The following is an 18,657-nucleotide window of genomic DNA, read 5'->3' on the forward strand; positions in this document are numbered from 1 at the left end:
AACAGTTTCAGGAAAAGTAGGTAATAAAAACTTAAACGCCTCAACGAGAAGCGGACTAGGAAATGCGAATAGCGGAAATCAGTCACGGCACACTTCCGCGAAGAGAGATCATTCTTCTCATATAACCAGAAGTAGCAGCGTCGGTGTTTTAAATCAGGTAAGATTCGTGTATTTTTCTGTCGTTTACGTGTACGCATACTGTTTTACCGAATAAATAAATTAACGAAAAATTGGTTGTTGATCGATTGCTAAACAACCTTGGTTGCAGAGTGATTCGGAATCGGACGTCGGAGGTGGAAGTGGAAGGGGGTGGAGCAATCAGACAGGAAATAATCGAATAAGCGGATTGATGAGACCTACGATCAGTTCGCAGAATAAAATTAATCATCAAATTAAGTCAGGCTCCTCTTCTAGCAGCAACTTACCCTCTGTTCTCAGAAGGAGAGGCATGCAAGGAGCATATTCGAGTGGTGATTATTGACTGACAAATATTCCAACGTGACATTTCGAAGTAACTGACAAATTTTTCTTTTCAAATACGATTCGTCGTTTTCCAGTGAATCTAAGTCAAGTAGGTAACCAAGAGGATTCAAGCTCAGAGGACACTTCCTCGAACGGGAACGGTGGAAAGCCAGCGCTACCTCCGAGGCCTCGGAGCATCAGTATCGATCACTCTGTCACGAAGTACGTTTCAATATTTCAATAATAATCCGTTCTATTTTATTATTTTTTCTTTGAATCAATTGAACGCGTATTGTTTGGTATTTGCAGCTTGAGTGTAGCTAGTGCAACAGTGAGAAGATCAGGGTCTACGACTGTGATTCCGAACGGTCGCAACGGAAGTAGTGCAATAGCACAGAACACGAGTAGAATGTCGATGACCAGTCGAAATCAGTTAGACCCGAGCCCTCAAGAGTTACCTGTCAAAGATACTGATCGTGCCATCGATGTTGCCAGTGCCGCATGTAAGCAATCCTTCCTAATCTTTTTATTTTCCTCTCGTTTATCACGATTTCTTAACATTCGCTAATATTTCTTTTCATTTCATCCAGTGTAAGCATGCAAGATTGCGGGTTGAGAACAATTTCAAAAAGTATAATATATTTTTATCTATTAGCGTCAATTATATTTTTTTAAATCATTCAATAATTTTTCATGCGTAATACAATTGACAAATCTAATGAAAAATTTTGCTCTTGCAGTAGGCACGGATAAGACATTAGGTAAACTAAAGACACCTATTGAGAATGCTGTCCTGTGAAAAATAATAACTCTTTGAGTGTGTTAAAAATTTGTAAGTGATCATGCTATGATCAAAAGCGAAAAATCATGTTCAAGCAAAATCTCGTTTATCGAAATTTAGTCTATGAACTAGCGTACAGTGTGTGTAGATCGCCGTACATAACATACGCTACGCTTTCAGAATATTTGAGGGAAATGTAATAGTGCATTTAATGTCGAACATTTAAGTATTCGATTCCATTTGATTTAAAGTTAACTCTCGCTTTCTTCGTTCTTAATAATTTTGAAAAACTTATTCACCCTGAAATATAGTTCAGACTGCTTTTTAAACTCAATTCATCTATAACGTTGTAAATAATGTATCGCGTAAAAAGCAATTGCGAAACCATACCTACTTAGATCATCATATTTGAGAATCTAGTTCCCTCATCGTTAGGATATATATTACCCGAATCTACCAGAATAGCATGGTCTCATTACGGATTTTAGAATCGATGTATGTAACCTGCACGCTGCACGAATTCGCCCATACCTTCTTATTCGTATCATCGTTAAAATGGATGCTACATTCTACACCGGTGTACCATTCATTTTACATACATTCATCTGTCATTGATCATGTAAACGTTCTTACATTTTTCTATCAGTATATACAAAAGCATTCCTTTAAAGCATAAAAAGCGAAAAAAATGTTTGAAATGAAGATAAGGTTCTTGATGATTTCTTCAGTTTTCTATGCAAAAGAACATTTGCATTTTTCGTCGTAACATATCCCTAATTTACCATTACGTTATTTTCGCAATTCAGCTTATATTTCCTGTCTACAGTGTCTACACAGTTGTGCAACACGATTGCTGACGACCTAACGCGTACAGCAGACAACGTAGTACAACTTTATAAACGTCTAACAATAGATAAAGAGGACGAAGGAGTTAGCATCGATAGGGATACGATGTTACGCGGTCTTCAATCGTCCGTGAACGAGACAATGCGCACTTTACGATTAGTTGTTGCTGGTGGCGACAGTCACAACGATGGATCAACACCAGCGAGTGACAGCGTAGCTGTGAACGAAGCTACCGCGACGTTTCAAGAGCTGTTGGCTGGTCAGGATCAGGGTAAGATGGTCAATATGATGCAACAGTATTCGGAATTATTACTGTCCATGATGCAGCAGAGAATGGGGGGAACGCAATCAAGCCACACGTAAAATCCGTCCAATCTCAGCAAATTTTACAATTAAAAATGGATCAGGATATTCAGAAGGAACCTTCGTCTCTCCCAATCTTTCTGTATCGTTGCTAAGAAAAAAGTATAATGAGGTCGTAAAGAACGTGAATGTAACAGTTCGTTTGTTACCACCTATTATTAACTCCCACGCTGACTCGTAATATATTCTATTTTTTCTTTCACCGTTGACTAATAATTAATTAAAAACTGCAATCCACTATATAAATGGAAGGAAATATGTTTACCGATACATAGTGGTCAAGGAATATACTTTTATATGTGACTCCAGTGTGCTTTCAGTACCTCATTATACAGGTAGATTCGCATTTATCATGAACACTGTTCCAATCCCTTTTTCTTTTTCTTGAGTATACGAAAAATTTCTTAGAGAAAATGTTGCGCCATTCAGGAGGAGGACTACTGTTATGTATGTAGTATTAAAAAAAATTCTCGGTGGTCTTTGTCAGTTACCTCAGGGTCATCAACATTTTTCTTTTTTTATTCGAACAGTATATCCTACTTTATAGAACTTAAAATATAATGGCCAAATAACCTTAAACATTACTGTTCGAAAAATGTTGAAAATAATGACGGCCCATGTCTTATATATTGCGCAAGCAACTTTCCTCAGACGACATATTTTCTCATGATTGAGAACGGAAATGGAACAGATATGGAGTTATCCATATCTTGAACTTTTCATTGCGATTGTTGAAGTCCAAACTTAACGAACTATTAAGGTATAAAGATTTGGTTTGTTACATTTATTCGAAGTTTTGCAATCAAAAGTGCCAGTATGATTTCTATTTCTTCGAAAGGGAATAATTAATGTTGGCAATGAGTGAGTCATGTGCCGATCCGAGACTGGTGATTGTACGTAGAGTATTTTACGTGTACTAAAGGAGTCCGTAGCCAAAGCTAAATAGGAGGATTCTCCATATAGAAAATATCCAGAAAAATTCAGTTGAAAGAGGAATAATTGAACTATGCCAATTTCAAAACCACACTCTCTCCTACTAAACGGAAGAAATCAACTACATACATGAAACGTGCATGTTTCTTGAGGCCATACGCCGTAAAATGCCAATTAACTAAAGACTCTTAGACTAGTTTTCAAACGAACATATATTGTATACATATGTATATTTACCGACTACTACGCGACAATGTATTGTAATATTAGTCTTTTCTCGTCGCATAACCAAAGGTTGTCAGTACCTGCGGTCCAAAAAGAGCTTCTCTTTTTTCCCAAATAATGGGAGAAACTCAAGGAAACAGGAAATTTGAGCAAAATAAGAAAAAGATGGAAAGAAACTTCGTAGAGTGAACGATAGAAACTTGCCAATACTTAAAAAAAAAAGGGAAAAAATGGAAAAAAAAGAAATGGTCCTTTCTCTTAATTCGCGACGTACTTAACTCTGATGAGAAAGAAGAGAAGGAAAAGAAATTTTGTTTACGGATGAGATTTCGAGTGTGTATGTGATTTTAGATTCCAAGTCAACGTAATGGTTTCGAATTAATTTTACTTGATGAAGAACTGTTCGAAGAACGAATCGAATCCAATACGTGAATCGTATAAAGGAAGGATAACAAGTGTAAGGAGAATTGATTGAGTTCATTTGAACCAATAACTGTACTAACCGCATATTTTATCGTAGAGATTGGGAAATATTTTTACACGTATAACAGAGAGATGAAATCCTAAAAATTCAATTTCGAAAGCATTCTACTGGAATTTTAATTGAAACTCTGCACTCGAAGGTGTACGAAACTTACGATTAGCAAACTAATTGAACAAGAAGGAATTGTATCGAGGAAATCAAAGTATTAGAAAAATATCAACAAGTATGCATATTGTGTATTATTATCATTTTAACAGCCCCGTAACTCTTTTTCTGCGTTCATAAATTGTTAATAAGTTACTTTCCTCTTCGCGTGTAAAGTTCGTTCAAGATTGTATATGTATTACTGTATAAAGACAATGTGCCATTTAGATTTAATGATCGCGATGTAACATCGTTTACCAGCTACTTGTATGTACGTGTGTTATACGCTCATCAATAAGATTCGTATTTTAGGCGTTTCTCTTCATTGCGTATAATTGTAATTTTTATCGATAAACGGTGTACCATATGTTCAGTCTATACTAAAAACGCTACTTCGTGTATTGATTACATAATAATTTGTAGGTTTACGTTAGGCAAGATGCCCTTGTGTACGAGACTAATCGTGTAATTCAGTATTGTTTCACGGGAATTGATTTCTTTCTATTTCCTGATCGCGTGAATGTTATTCTCCAGCTCGGCGGGACGATTTTTTAACGAAAGTCACAGTGTTCATATCATTCCTGAGCGATAAGAATGAACACATTCACCGTTAGTTTATTTTCTTCTCAATAAAAACCATCATTAGGGTAACGAATAATGTATAATAATGGATTATACACTGTTCAATAGAACGATCGATTCGCGTGAACTCGGTTATCGCTAGTGCGTTCTTAGAGGCTTACAAAACTCAATGTCACAGCTGATATATCGTTAACCCTTATCATTTCGATAGAAAATCGTCTCGCAAAACTGAAGCTCTAACCGTTAGCTTGCGCGGTGAAGGTGTTGATCACATGCAAACTACATTATCTCAATTGTTGGCATAACCAAGGGAATTTATGACTACACATGAAAAAATCAATTGAACATTTGTTGCCGAAGACTCACTTTTTCGAGAGCATGTCTTAAAAACAAGTATAGCTTGAAATTCATTTGCTTAAAATTATAAGTACACCTAGGCTAGGTCGAAGTTTACTAATCACAAGTACTCATACAAACAAAGATGTTCTTTTCCATGTTTCGAACACGTAGTTTTTCATGCAAAATCATGACATTCTCAGGTAATTTTGCCAACAATATCAATTATTCTATTCATCGTCACCTATTCTAGAGACTAGAATAATATTTTGTATTCGATGTTCAGCATTTTTGTAATACATCATAATCATTGTAAACGTATGCGTAAACCGTGAATGGGGACGCGAGAAATGAGAGCATCGAATCTCAATTTCATATACATATGTCCCTTATATTTTACTTAGTTATTCGCGTTGATAATGAACCATTCCAAATTTTCACTCCTCTCTCTTTAATCTCAGCCTCTCCTCCGCCCTCACCTTCATACTTATACATTTTCTTCCCCTTCTTCCTCTCTTTCTTTAGAATACGTAATAATCAACAAAGCACATACATATAAGGTATTTTTAACCGAACGCAAAGATCAGCGGTAACTTGGTTTTGTATATTGTTATACTTGTTGCGTTAAGACGTACGTTGTTGTGTAATATTATGTTATACTCATTTCTTAATTAATTGTGTATATATTTATTTCAAATCGAATCGCGAAACAACAAATAGTTTTGGTAATCATTTAAAATGCCAAATGTATAAGAATTTCGTCGTAAAAAGAGTATTTTTAAATCCTATGTATTTCGTTTTTCTTTTTTTTCTTTTTTTTTTCTTTTTTTTTTTCTTTTTTTTTCTTTTTTTTTTTTTTTTGTACATTATGTTATACGGTTAATGATATAATAATTCTCACAGATTATATTAAAAGATGGAGAAAACAAAGAAAAAGAAAGAAAGAAAGAAAGAAGAAACTCAATTGTTTTAATGTAAAATCGAATATTTAAACACATTTGTTCAGGAAAGAAAAAATGAATTAAAATATACTTTGACAAGTTTTATTTTCAGAAAACAACATATCAACAAGATCGAATTATACACATGGCCACAGAGATATAAAACTGATTGCCCCCATGATAGTGACTCTACAAAAGTTGGATTATTCGCGTACTAATTCTCACAAAAATACAACTATCTTTTATACAAATAGGAACACATTCCACCTATTACATATATTGCATACGCATAACATGAAATATAGTTTTCAAAATATAACAATATCATACTTCATACATGGAACATTACGCTGCAGGTTTTGATGTGTGGAAGACTATATCAGCTCTTTAAGAATTTCGTGTGTATGTATGTATATGTATATGAATATGTATGCAATGTAAATACTGTTCTTATATACAGGGTGTTACAGAAATGTAGGTATCAAATTAAATAAATAATAGAGTTCATAAAAAGGACCCTATCTGTTAGTATAAGTAGATTTGTAAACACTCATCTTTAAAATACATTAATTCTCAATAGACGTAAATCTTTGTAAAGTTTATAATACTAGCGAAGCGGCATCTTAATCGTAATATTTACACGCTCATGCATAAAATGAATTTGCTGCAGCAATGACATAACTTAAAAATCATAATTCTTTTACATACATGTACCAGAGCTTGTAATATTATTTGGTTTACATGCGGTAGAACATTTTTATTCCTTTTTATGACTGCTATTAAATAATTGAATGTATACCTATAATTCTAGAACATCTTGTATATCCTTTTCTCTGTTACGTTTGAGCTTCTCGCGAACAAACACAGTGCGGAAATATAACAAACATCAATGTGACTTGAGTACTTTAAGAGATAATGAATAGCTGTGATGATTTAACGTTTATCTTCCATGGAGGACTATGTACCATGCTGGTCGATTATTTTGGCACTACTGTCGCAACGTCTCCATGTATTCATCTAATGTATGTATAAATTGTTCGTCGTACTTTAGTTCGCCAATACTTCATTCAGCTTATCTGCCATTTGTCTGACGCAACTCCTCCAACTATAACAAAGAACAACGTACGGTAAAACTAATACTTATAATTATTTCTGAATCAAGAGAAATGATAGAAATATTGAGAAACCTCTTTCTCATCGTCGACTTCGTCTTCGTCGTCAGAACCATGAACCGAAGCAGCAGGTGTGGTGTGTCTCGAAGATGAAGGCGATGGTGGTTCACTGATAGGTCTTGGATAACTAAAGCGACCTACACCACCTTCAGCGTATTCTGATGCTAATTCTGGATAGACCGTGACTAAAGCCTTCATTCTGGCTTGCCGATAATACTGTACAATTTTCATTGTGCTTAGAATTGTGTGGGTTAGTTAAAAACAGTAATGAGAGAAAAGAAAGAAAAAGAGATTGATTTACTCACGATGCCCAGATTTCTCCAATCAAGGAGATCACTTAGTCGCTCTGTACGATTTCTTTGAATGATACGTTGCCTGCGACTGAGTCGAGCGAAATCGAACATGTAGTGGGCAAGCTGTTGTACGCTGTTTTCCAAACCAATGAATCGTCTATCCACAATATAAATGCCGTAGCTCATTGGATCAGCTATGTGTTCCTGCATAAAGCAACCGAATCCAGAAAGATTCGTGGTAATGCTGGGGATACCCATGACAGTACATTCTGCAGGTGTGTAGCCCCATGGTTCGTAATAAGATGGGAAAACTCCTAAGTGGCATCCTCTGACGAACTCTTCATAATCGAGGCCAAATAACGGATTTGTCGACGAGAGGAATTCTGGATGGAATACTATCTGCAATTCAGAACAGAAATATTAAAAATATATTTAATCGAATATTAATTACCGATAAGACCGAAAAGTAAAACTCAATTGTCTATTAACCTTAACTCGATCGTTAACGGTATTGAACAGATTGCATCTTCTAATAGCATTCAGTGCTGGATCGTTCCAATCATCTACAACATTGTGCGTGGTAACAGGTGGCAATCCATTTCTCTGAAGGGCGTATAAACACCTAAATCAACAAATCAAAATAGTTTATATTTTTCTAACTATAACTAATATTTCTCTCTTGTACTTTCTGATCAAATTTTACCGTTTAATCTTAATCGTGTCATCTTTTTGTAAAAGATCTTGCGCATCGGGCATACGACCCGACAAACACAATTCGTACATACGTTTCCCTATTTTCTGTTGTATGTCACTGATCGTGTCTCTCAACGATTTAGTAACCTTCAAAATAAAATAGCAATTTGTAATGGAACATTTCATTTTCTCCTTGATGCAAGAAGAGATTAAGAGAATAGACTTACAGCATGGCCTCGCAATGATTCTACGTTAAAGTTATTAGTACGGGCTGGAAAGATAAGAAAGGCAACTACAGTCATGTCCGGTCTAGAAGTTTTCAAGTAATGGTTTAATCTCGCCAATGCTTCGATAAATATGTCGGCACCCTTGTTCCCAAACTCGTAACGTCCAGCAATGAAGAAATACAAAGTTTTATCCAGATCAAAATCATAGTGACTGGCAGAAGGAAAAGGGGAAAAAAGAAACATACACTTAATTTATAGATTGAAAGAAGTAAAGGAAAGTTAGACGAATATCTATTATTCGTTGATACATACCCATAAAAATGACCTCTAACGAACTCGTGTATCTTTTCTTTACTAACAGCGTGCAAATTTTGAAATTCGTGTAAGGCAGCAAATTTTTTAACGTTTAATCCGTTTGGTGTAATTATATCTGGCTTCCTTTTTAACAAATGTTCAGCTTCGAAACCAGTTATATCAGAAACAGTAGTGAATACGTGCGCCAAGTGCGTGGCTGCACGCTCCATACAGTATCTATGGTAAATTTGCCGTTTTCCTGCTTCTTCGTCGACGTTAAACTATAATAAACGCATTGAATTCATTCAAGTCAAATCCCATAACGATATGTTTGAGTAACATTTCAAGTGGAAAAATCTGAACTTTGATAAAAGTCCTTGACCTCTATGACACGATACCTTATCTAAATTATTGTAAAAGTCAGTCTTCCCTGCGCAAAGATATCTTCCAAGGAGGGTGGCATGCGTAGTGAAAATCGTGGCAACGTCCACGTGTCTAGTTCTTAATGCGATCAATCCAACGCCAGCTTGCCATTCATGGCAATGCACGACCACGCGAGGTGGAACGTCAGAATATCCTTCTGCAGCTTTTCTAAAATGAACAAATTCTTCTTCAAAGAGTCTCGTAATAGAGGAATATATTGTATTTCGGGTATGGTGAGAAGTACCTAAACTCGGCGATAAATTGACAAACAAGATAACCAAGTATAACAGCATCATTTGCTTCTATATCGAGATGAGGAATACCGAGATTGCAAGTGTTCCATAATTCCTGCTTATATTCATCTAACTTCCATGCTGCACTCCCAATATCGAACAATATTATCTGGGGATTTCCATCCACTAGCCATGTACCTGTTACAACCTCAAGAAAAGTTCTTACTTTATGATCAAATCAAATTTACATATTCCTATGTTAGCTGCAATAAACTAGACAAAGCAAAGGACAGTCTTGCATCTTGCGTACAGATATAATTGCCCTTGAATTAATTTTAGCCTTGCAACTTGAACACCAGCCAATCATTATTCTTAGGCAGTAATATATAATTTTAAGTAGTATAAGCCTGCATCTAATAGAAATGTTTTTTTTTTTCTGGCAAATATTAAATTATAATAATAAAATAATATTTTATGTAACGTTGTCTAGGCTTACTTTGAACCCTTGATCCCGTAGAACTTGAACAGCTAAATGCAATGGACTGTTGCGTGGAAAGTCTGCTTCCTCAACTTCTGTACGAGCAGAAGTTTCTTTATAGGGACCAATAAGACAATACTGATCTCCCATTTCTTCCGTAGAAACAAAGGCTTTGGATCGTATTACAGTATATATACCACCAACTGAAAAGACAAGTATAAAAGAATTATTAAGAATCAGAATATCAGAATGATATTTGGTATACCTTTATTGGCAGCCTCCCATGCAACTTCGAAATTCCATCGATTCTCGTGTTGTGCTGTATATCCACGATCCATGAATTCAAGTAAATCATTACTGCTGTCTACACGGTAAAATCTTCTAGATGCACGTTCTCTTGACATTTTGCTCACTCTCAATCGATAGCTGAATAATACATATTTATTAAAAGCAGCTTGAATTTTTCCAGCAAATCGTTTTCAGTGTAATTACATTTTCTTTTTAACATTTTCAGTGCGATAATGTGTAATGTGTTCAAATTCACTGTTAAAGATAGAAAATGTTCTTATCTTGGCTAATAATGTTAATTTCGACTCACCTTTCAGTCAGTTAAAAACCGAAAAAATGTAAAAATAAGTTATTCGAATAATCAAAACAACGAACAATAATCGGCACACGTAGAATTTCTACTGCAAGTACGAATTTTTTCTTTCACCTTTGTATCGTTTTCGATAACCGTGTTCACTAATGCCTTTCAAGATCAAGATCAAGATTGATCAGGATCCCGGCGCGGTACTTTTTCAGGCACGAGCTCGGAATCGAGTTCGCTCGGGAACTATCATAGTCGACCCGACGAAAAGAAGCACGGTGCGTGTCTGCTAGGATGAGTTTATCGAGAGGTCAATGACAGGCACGAAGTACTGCCACTTTTATTAGAAATTTACCGGGTCCGTTGAACCGTGTGTGATGTCGAAAGAAAAAAAAAGTTTGCTCGAAATATTTCAACGAGATGTGGCGCGCGCAACGTGTAGAGATCAATGTGAAAGATTGGCTTACTTTGAATTGAAAAAAAAAAAAAAAACGTAGCGACGATGGAACAAGTGGGTGGATGGACAGAAGCGAGAAGCGAGTCGAGTCGTTCCACGGCCAAGCTCGCGTGAAGGTCACCACAAACTATGGAAAGGTCACAAGGGCTTGACGGAGTTGGCTTCTCGGCCTACTTTGAACCCGACAACCGAATCTTCGTCGGTTCGTTGATAAACGCATTACATACTCGGATTTCTTTCGCAACAACACAGATGGCACGAGATATGTGTCTTCCCGCCACGCCGCAACGAAATCACTTCTTGGCTCATCTTCATTCTTTCGTCCCTTTCCTTTCCACTTGCTTGCATCTTTTAGACAATTTTCTCTTTCACAAATATTCCTATTTCTCTGTCTTTCTTTCTTCCTTTCTTTCTTGATTTCTTTCATTTTTCAAGATTAATTACAAGTACGATAACAAATGTTTCTGAAGTACCTAGTACAATTTTCAATGTACAGTAAAAGGAACGGAGTCAATTTGACTTAAAGAACATTCATTTTACATTATGACAAGCTTTCTGAATAGAAATTCTTTTTTTCCAATAGGTGCCTAGGTAGTGTTTTATTAAAATTCGAAACAGCTTTCTCAAATATGGTACTGGTCCTACAATCTCTTATCTTTGAAGGCAAATAAAGGTACACATATATTTTATTCTACTGTAGCTTTAAATAGTTCAATTTATTTTCAAGAAAGCTGTGTATTATGTAGTCCTATACTATGACAGAATTGTTTCATTGTCATTCTCAAATGTGTTTATGTATGTATTTATCTCAGGGTTTGCAGTTTACAGAGACTGTAAAATTCATTTTGCGATACACTTCGTATCGTATCGCCATTACTTTGCAATAGTTATGACCAGGTGGCGTCAGAAGTGCTTTCTCAGAAGGGTATAGTTCATCAATTCAACCGCTAGACGGTGTTCGAAACTACGATAATGCGCTTTTTTTATTACTTGCATAATTAATCGTTCATCCATTTGTTAGGTACACACATACATTTGGAATCTTAATTTAACAGATTCTTAACTCACTTGATGTAGTTGTGTACGACTTTGCGTTAAATAATGTTCGGTATACCTATTGTTTTCTTTATATATTTTAAAAATCCATTCTTGTCCAAAACTTTAGTGAAGTTCAATGGATTTCCAGATACTATAGAGTATAGAGAGTAGAGTAGTGAGGGGCAGAGTAGAGATGAAAAACGCCAAGCATCGCATACAAAATAAATCGTAGCTACATGTAATAGAAATAAAACTGCTGTAAGCAGTTCGTTAGATTGAATGAACAATGTGTAAATTAAAATGTTGACATGTGAATGAATAAGGTTGATCAAGCAAGTGGTATGTGTGGCCCGTAAGCTGTAACTGTGTTTCATTTCTATATGCTACATGATCATAGGAATTGAAACGTGCTTCTCAAATGATCACGATCACACGATCACGCTTGATATTGTTCTAGTTGTTACGGATGCGGAATAGTTCATGTTGTTTATTACATGTACATAATAGCCTAATATTGTGAAAGAAGTGAAGTGAAAGTCTTGAATCATGGCGGTAAATATTGTTTCTCTAAATTAAAACTATTTCTTATTCCTAACATTATGTTTGATGATGATTTTAATATCATTGTTTTAATTACCTTATCCCGGTTAACCTATACATATGTCTCACAAATTTTTAAAAGGAAGGGCACTGAGTATTATTTTTTATTAACTTATGGTTTACTTTGTAATTTTTTTTTTCTGTACTTTATTTAGTTCTTTATTTCTTCTTTCTAATCTCTTCAATATGAGTTACTATGACAACTGTTTGATCAATTTTTGGTTATCTATTAAACAAAATCTAGTAGGATACAATGTAAATATATATTACCATATTATGTAATTCTTATTTTGTATTTATTGCAGGCTGTTGCAGCTGCAAAAGTTCAAGAAGTTCGTGAAATTACTAGGATAGAAAGAATTGGAGCGCATTCTCATATCAGAGGGTTGGGCTTGGATGATAGTTTAGAACCACGTCATGTAATTATGTTATTTTTCACTTTGAATATTATTTATGGCACTTAAGCTGTAATTACATAGCTTGTTTACTAAATGAAATCAGGTATCGCAAGGTATGGTTGGTCAGCTTATGGCACGTCGTGCTGCTGGTGTAGTTCTGGAGATGATTAAAGATGGTAAAATAGCAGGACGTGCTATATTATTAGCAGGTCAGCCTGGTACTGGAAAGACTGCTATTGCCATGGGAATGGCCCAAGCCTTAGGAATAGATACTCCATTTACCTCCATGGCAGGTTCAGAAATCTATTCGTTGGAGATGAGTAAAACAGAAGCATTGACTCAAGCCATTAGAAAATCCATTGGTGTAAGAATCAAAGAAGAAACAGAAATTATAGAGGGGGAGGTAGTTGAAATTCAGGTGGACAGACCTGCTACAGGTGTTGGCGCTAAAGTTGGCAAATTGACTTTGAAAACAACAGAAATGGAAACAATTTATGATTTAGGAAATAAAATGATCGACAGTTTAATGAAAGAAAAGGTTAAAAGAACAAACTTTGATCATAATTTTTGTTGCTTGTAATATTTTTTTAATCTGTAAATTATTTATTTATATTAGGTTCAAGCTGGTGACGTAATAACGATCGACAAAGCTACAGGAAAAATCAACAGATTAGGAAGATCGTTTACCAGGGCGCGTGATTACGACGCGACCGGTTCGCAAACTCGTTTCGTTCAGTGTCCTGAGGGTGAATTGCAAAAACGCAAAGAGGTAGTGCACACTGTAACTTTACATGAAATTGACGTAATAAATAGCAGGACCCATGGGTTCTTGGCATTGTTCTCCGGTGACACGGGAGAAATAAAATCGGAAGTTCGAGATCAAATAAACGCAAAAGTTGCTGAATGGCGTGAAGAAGGAAAAGCAGAAATTGTTCCAGGTGTATTATTCATCGATGAGGTTCATATGCTGGATATTGAGTGCTTTTCCTTTCTCAATAGAGCACTTGAAAATGAGATGGCACCTGTAGTAATTATGGCAACAAACAGAGGTGTGTGTGTATGTGTAGCTAAGGGATATATGAATGAATTATGGGGACATTTCAATAAATACTTAAATTTTTCATTTCGATCAGTGAACCATTAACGGTTTCAACTTTGTTAGGTATTACAAGAATCAGAGGGACAAATTATAAAAGTCCACACGGTATTCCTATTGACTTGTTGGATCGCATGATTATCGTTCCGACAAGTCCTTATCAGGAGAAGGAACTGAAGGAAATTTTAAAGATAAGATGCGAGGAAGAAGACTGCGAAATGGCGGACGATGCTTTAACGGTGCTTACAAGAATCGCATTGGAGACGTCGCTGAGATACGCCATTCAACTTATCACAACTGCTTCTCTTGTCAGTAGACGGAGGAAGAGTACCGAAGTATGTATAATAAGATTACTCTCTTCATGCTTTGAACTTTTAATTTCACTGGGGATTCATTGAAATATATCTTCAGGTCAACATCGACGATGTAAAACGTGTGTATTCTCTTTTTCTCGACGAGAATAGGTCGACTCAATTTCTTAAAGAATATCAGGACGACTTCATGTTTAATGAAATGCGTAAGTAGATTTATAAAACAAATGTTTGTACTATTATAATATCATTTATTACAAATTAATTACAAATTAATTACATATGATTTTCACTATTATATTTATATGTGTCTTTTAGCAGAGGAGCCTATGGAAATATCGTAGCAGTAGGAAAGTAAACAACAACAACAACAACAACAGATTCGTATTAACTTTTCATCTTGTTTGGTAAAATACATATTTTTCTGTTTCGTCATTTCATTATATTTTCTTACAACATCGAGTGAGCCTATTTAATTAGCAGATAAACGCATGTAAACGATGCTTTATGTTTCGGAATTAAATACAAAAGCTTAACAGACATCGTTTGTTTTCTCTGACTAAAATTTGGCTCCGTGTAACGTTTGATTTTATTCAAGAAGAAAAACAGTTGGCTAGTATACATCACGAAGTAAAGAGGTAAGTTACTTTTTGGTGCGATCGTTTTATCACTGTATAGCATGCAGCTTTTAAGTTGTTTAAATCTTTAGATTTGAAAAGTCAAAAGACCTAAAATCCAGAGAAAAACCTCTTAATTCTCGCAACACAACATCGAGCAAATTAGGATTGTTTTGTCGATGATGAACATCTATGTACAGATGTCCCACAGTAAAAAGAAATTTATCGTCTTGCGAACATAGAATCTGAATCGAGGTACAAGCGATTTGAGGTAGATTAATTCTTCGACAATCTTACGTCTTCTTCTCCTGGCTTCTTTTTACTGCAACATACAGTAATTATACTTCGATCACATTCCATTTTATAAATGGATTTTATTGGTGAAATAAGTAATCGGGGCTTCGCTTACTTGTTATTAATTTTATTCCAGTTTCTGGCTTGAACGTTGGTTGGGTGTTTTTGTTTTTGGCCACGAATCCTAATTCGTATTCCATTTTGTACATGGGGAGAGGGATTACTGTAGAGGATACTGGCACCATTACTGAAAGATAAGAATTGCAATTAACTTTACTTCATTGACTCGAACAAGAGCGAGATTGAAACCGTCGCTGATTCTTCAATTATTATTCGTTAGGTTACTACATATGTACTTGGAAATGAACACCACAATATCTGTAGAAAGATAACAAGTAACCAAGAATCAGTGGCAAAATGGAAATGCCAGGTAGCGCAGTGAAGGGCATCGAAATATTCTCATGCATCTATTCCCGTCACGTCGATTGGAATGTCACTCTCGATCCTATATCGTTATACTATATAGTACTTACACAGATTAACTACTATACCAACTGACTACATTTACTAGCCTGTACGAACTAAGTTTGTTCATTGAAAAATGAAATTCTCAAGAAATAATGGTACTCTCCTTATCCTTGAAACACGAATTTCTTATAAAGCTTTTAATGTCTTTTGGCTGCCTCTCATACCTATTAAGAAGCCGCGATAACTCGATACTACTAGTGACCTAATAACTGCCGTGACGTTACTAATTACACGATAACTCAATTTTCTCAGCGACCTAATAATTCAATGGTATTAACGTTAACAGACAAGAGTTTTTCGCTACTCTTCTATATCTGTTTCCTCAGTATCCCAGCATTCGTAGCTGCATTTCTTCACTCTATCGTTTTATCAAAGTTTCAAGAACTTGCTCTAGAGCTTGCCAGTTTTCAATGTGTAGACAAATTATATGTACACGGGCAGATGTGTAAATACTTTATTGCGTTGAGAGCACGATCTGTTTAGGACCACGATCTCGCTATAGTCGAAACCCACGCGGTAGACAAACTGACGTCATCGTCCCGTTAGTCCCACCTGCCAAACGTCATCTCAAGGAAATTCGGATCTTTGAAGATCGTCCTTTATTTGGTCAACTATACTTCCTCCCCCTTTGCACACCTCAACTTATCATTTTGCCTATAAGATTCATTTCGTAACGCTTTGCATGTCTAAGGAAATTTATGTATCGTATACATTTCTTCTCGTTTCTCATTGATACCAACACAAATGATGATAACGTTCATTTCTGAGTTATCGAAATATCATTTTTTATCGTAAAACGCGAAACAAAATTGTTATTAAGTAAAAGTTTTTCTGCGTAGATGCATGGCCGCGCGACCAAGACCTCGATTCTAATGGGATTAAAAAAAGAGAAATATGTAGGTATCTTTAATCATTTTAATTCGATCCTTCGACCTCTTCCTTACTGGGTTGGAGCAGATTTGCACAAATTTTCGTTGCAGGTTGTGATCTTACCGAGAAACAATAAACGAAACATGTACACTCGACATACGTTTAGCAATTTGTATGAAATTCGGCGAGCAAAGAGCAAGACGAAATAAACTGAAACAAGAGCAAATGACAATTTGCTGACAAATGACAACTAAGAGAAATTTCATATAAGGATTAACGAGTTCTCTGGCTTCCCAATTAATGTACAACGATGTTAAAACCTAGTATACTAAAGTAGCTACATCAAAAAGTAGAGGAAAACGTAAAAGCGTTTAAACGGTATAAATGAAAGAAACAAGAAACTCACCTCGTTCGAACACATTATCTTGATTCCTCTTATATATTGTCGGTTTTGCGTGGGTAATTGAGATTGTAGCGACGGTGAAGAGAATAAGGATTTTGAAAATTCGTGACATAATTTGTGCAGAGGCAATTTATTTCCTTAAGTTTCCTTAGGTGCGTAAGTGGACCGATCGAAGAGAAGAAAGTCGCGAGACTGCTCGACTCGATGTTTGGACCGATCGGCACTACGCGGAGCAAAGACTAAAGAGGTGAAAACACTTGCCACGAGTGGGGAAAGTTGTGAATAAATACAATTACCGCTCTCCGATATCACGGACCTTTGGATTTTCAACGGATTCAATAGAGAATTCAACATTCAATAAAATAGAACGATCTGTCTTTAAACAGATTTTTCTCTAACATGAATTGTAAGATCAACGACAAAGTTTCTTTCAGTTCGATTCGTACCAAAATTCTCGTCTAGTGGAACGCGCATAGTAGGTTGAAAGAGACTTCTTAATTCACGAGAATTAATAGAGAAGAAATATAAACTGGAAGAATAAACAATCTTGTCAATTTGTGAAATTACTGTTACAGTGCAACATATGTGTGTAAATACCTATATGATATAAATGTATTCGCTGCGAGGAAAACCGCGACATAAGGAGGAAAAGAAAGAGGAAAGAGGAGGAAGAGCAGGAACTCGACGATATAGCGTTAATTACGGTGCGACGGTTAGTTCGGTAGGTAGCGAGCGTGACAGCTCGCTAGCTGTCGACTTAACAATAGAAACTGGGTTAAAAAGTGAAAGGATCCAGAGATTGGAGGAGGAACGACCGTGGCTTCCATTCGGCTCTCTATTCATTATTCACACGACGTAGACGACAACAGCATCAGGAAAACCTGGAGCCATGCGCGCCTTTTCCCGTTTCTACCTTCCTCTTGCCTGTTTTTATTTTTTCACTTTATCCTTACTCGACTTTTCTATTTCCCCTTGCTACTTGAATGAAGCGTATTTTTACTCGAACCCATCTTTTCTATCCTCGATCTGTGTCTGCATATATATTTGCAATTGCAATTATACAACCATTTATTTCTTTTCAATACCATGACCTATTACCTCGCTTCTCGACTTCCTCTCCTCTGCTTCATTACTTGCAAAAAATTCGAAGGACTCTACTTTCTCTCTGTTCCAATCCCTTCGTTCTTCGTCTGTTAATTGTCTACGGGCGTTGGTTTCCTCGTCTTCGAGTGCAGCACGCACACATCGTGATACGACGCCGCGTGACGCGACGCCACGCCGTACGGCGCTTATTCTGGCGCGCTACTTCAGACGCGTCTACATGTAGTGTGTGTGTGTATAAATGAATGTATGTATGCACGCACGCTTCTCGCGCTTGAGACCTCTTTTCTACTCGAGCGATTAACTTTGTTCATGATCGCACGCCCTCGGTACATCTCTGCGGTCGCGAAACGCGGTTCGCGCGTCACCACGATAGAGGGTTGTTGCTTCATTTTCTCTTCAAAAAGAGCATCGATTAGACGTTGCTGCATCAACAAGTATTTCT

At 36.2% G+C, this 18,657-nt stretch overlaps 4 protein-coding genes and 1 long non-coding RNA gene across 13 annotated transcripts in view; 3 read left to right on the plus strand and 2 right to left on the minus strand.

Annotated features, from left to right (window-relative positions):
- The window catches only part of Wdr62 (WD repeat domain 62), a 45,035-nt gene extending 34,237 nt beyond the window's left edge, over positions 1–10,798 (plus strand). For 4 of the 8 annotated variants that reach the window (XM_076382333.1, XM_076382367.1, XM_076382375.1 and 1 more), the window contains 6 exons: positions 6–157; positions 269–470; positions 558–684; positions 772–965; positions 1,203–1,223; positions 2,070–2,592. In XM_076382333.1, coding sequence (XP_076238448.1) covers positions 6–157; positions 269–470; positions 558–684; positions 772–965; positions 1,203–1,223; positions 2,070–2,452 — 1,079 coding nt within the window. In that variant the 3' untranslated portion in view covers positions 2,453–2,592. Of the gene's footprint in view, positions 1–5; positions 158–268; positions 471–557; positions 685–771; positions 966–1,202; positions 1,295–2,069; positions 2,593–10,714 lie in introns of those variants that run through there. The other 4 variants (XM_076382342.1, XM_076382383.1, XM_076382358.1 and 1 more) reach the window with 4 other exon arrangements.
- Positions 6,184–10,334, minus strand: Glys (glycogen [starch] synthase). The gene is made up of 11 exons (XM_076382467.1): positions 10,176–10,334; positions 9,929–10,113; positions 9,444–9,640; positions 9,175–9,367; positions 8,795–9,057; positions 8,483–8,693; positions 8,266–8,402; positions 8,052–8,184; positions 7,575–7,961; positions 7,285–7,485; positions 6,184–7,202 (listed from the first exon to the last, which is right to left on the minus strand). The coding sequence occupies exons 1-11, from the start codon at positions 10,312–10,314 to the stop codon at positions 7,170–7,172; spliced, it is 2,079 nt and encodes a 692-aa protein (XP_076238582.1). The 5' UTR covers positions 10,315–10,334; the 3' UTR covers positions 6,184–7,169.
- Positions 10,799–12,419: 1,621 nt separating the features above from the next.
- On the plus strand, positions 12,420–14,941 carry Rept (RuvB-like helicase 2 rept). 2 transcript variants are annotated; one of them, XM_076382489.1, is made up of 7 exons: positions 12,420–12,546; positions 12,900–13,013; positions 13,096–13,530; positions 13,609–14,041; positions 14,155–14,423; positions 14,500–14,605; positions 14,721–14,941. In XM_076382489.1, the coding sequence occupies exons 1-7, from the start codon at positions 12,541–12,543 to the stop codon at positions 14,741–14,743; spliced, it is 1,386 nt and encodes a 461-aa protein (XP_076238604.1). In that variant the 5' UTR covers positions 12,420–12,540; the 3' UTR covers positions 14,744–14,941. The 2 variants fall into 2 exon arrangements, with proteins under 2 accessions (XP_076238604.1, XP_076238597.1); XM_076382482.1 differs by having other exon boundaries at positions 12,421–12,546; positions 14,718–14,941.
- Positions 14,942–15,199: 258 nt separating this feature from the next.
- LOC143181862 (uncharacterized) lies at positions 15,200–17,262 on the minus strand. Its single transcript, XM_076382524.1, has 3 exons — positions 17,115–17,262; positions 15,426–15,557; positions 15,200–15,338 (listed from the first exon to the last, which is right to left on the minus strand). Exons 1-3 carry the CDS (start codon positions 17,221–17,223, stop codon positions 15,310–15,312), a joined length of 270 nt encoding a protein of 89 aa, XP_076238639.1. The 5' UTR covers positions 17,224–17,262; the 3' UTR covers positions 15,200–15,309.
- On the plus strand, positions 16,924–17,970 carry LOC143181868 (uncharacterized). Its single transcript, XR_013002351.1, has 2 exons — positions 16,924–17,586; positions 17,687–17,970. It is a non-coding gene; the product is annotated as an uncharacterized LOC143181868 (long non-coding RNA).
- The last annotated feature ends 687 nt before the right edge of the window (positions 17,971–18,657 follow it).

The sequence above is a fragment of the Calliopsis andreniformis genome, chromosome 1, assembly GCF_051401765.1.
Source record: "Calliopsis andreniformis isolate RMS-2024a chromosome 1, iyCalAndr_principal, whole genome shotgun sequence".
In the NCBI taxonomy this organism is placed as follows: domain Eukaryota; kingdom Metazoa; phylum Arthropoda; class Insecta; order Hymenoptera; family Andrenidae; genus Calliopsis; species Calliopsis andreniformis.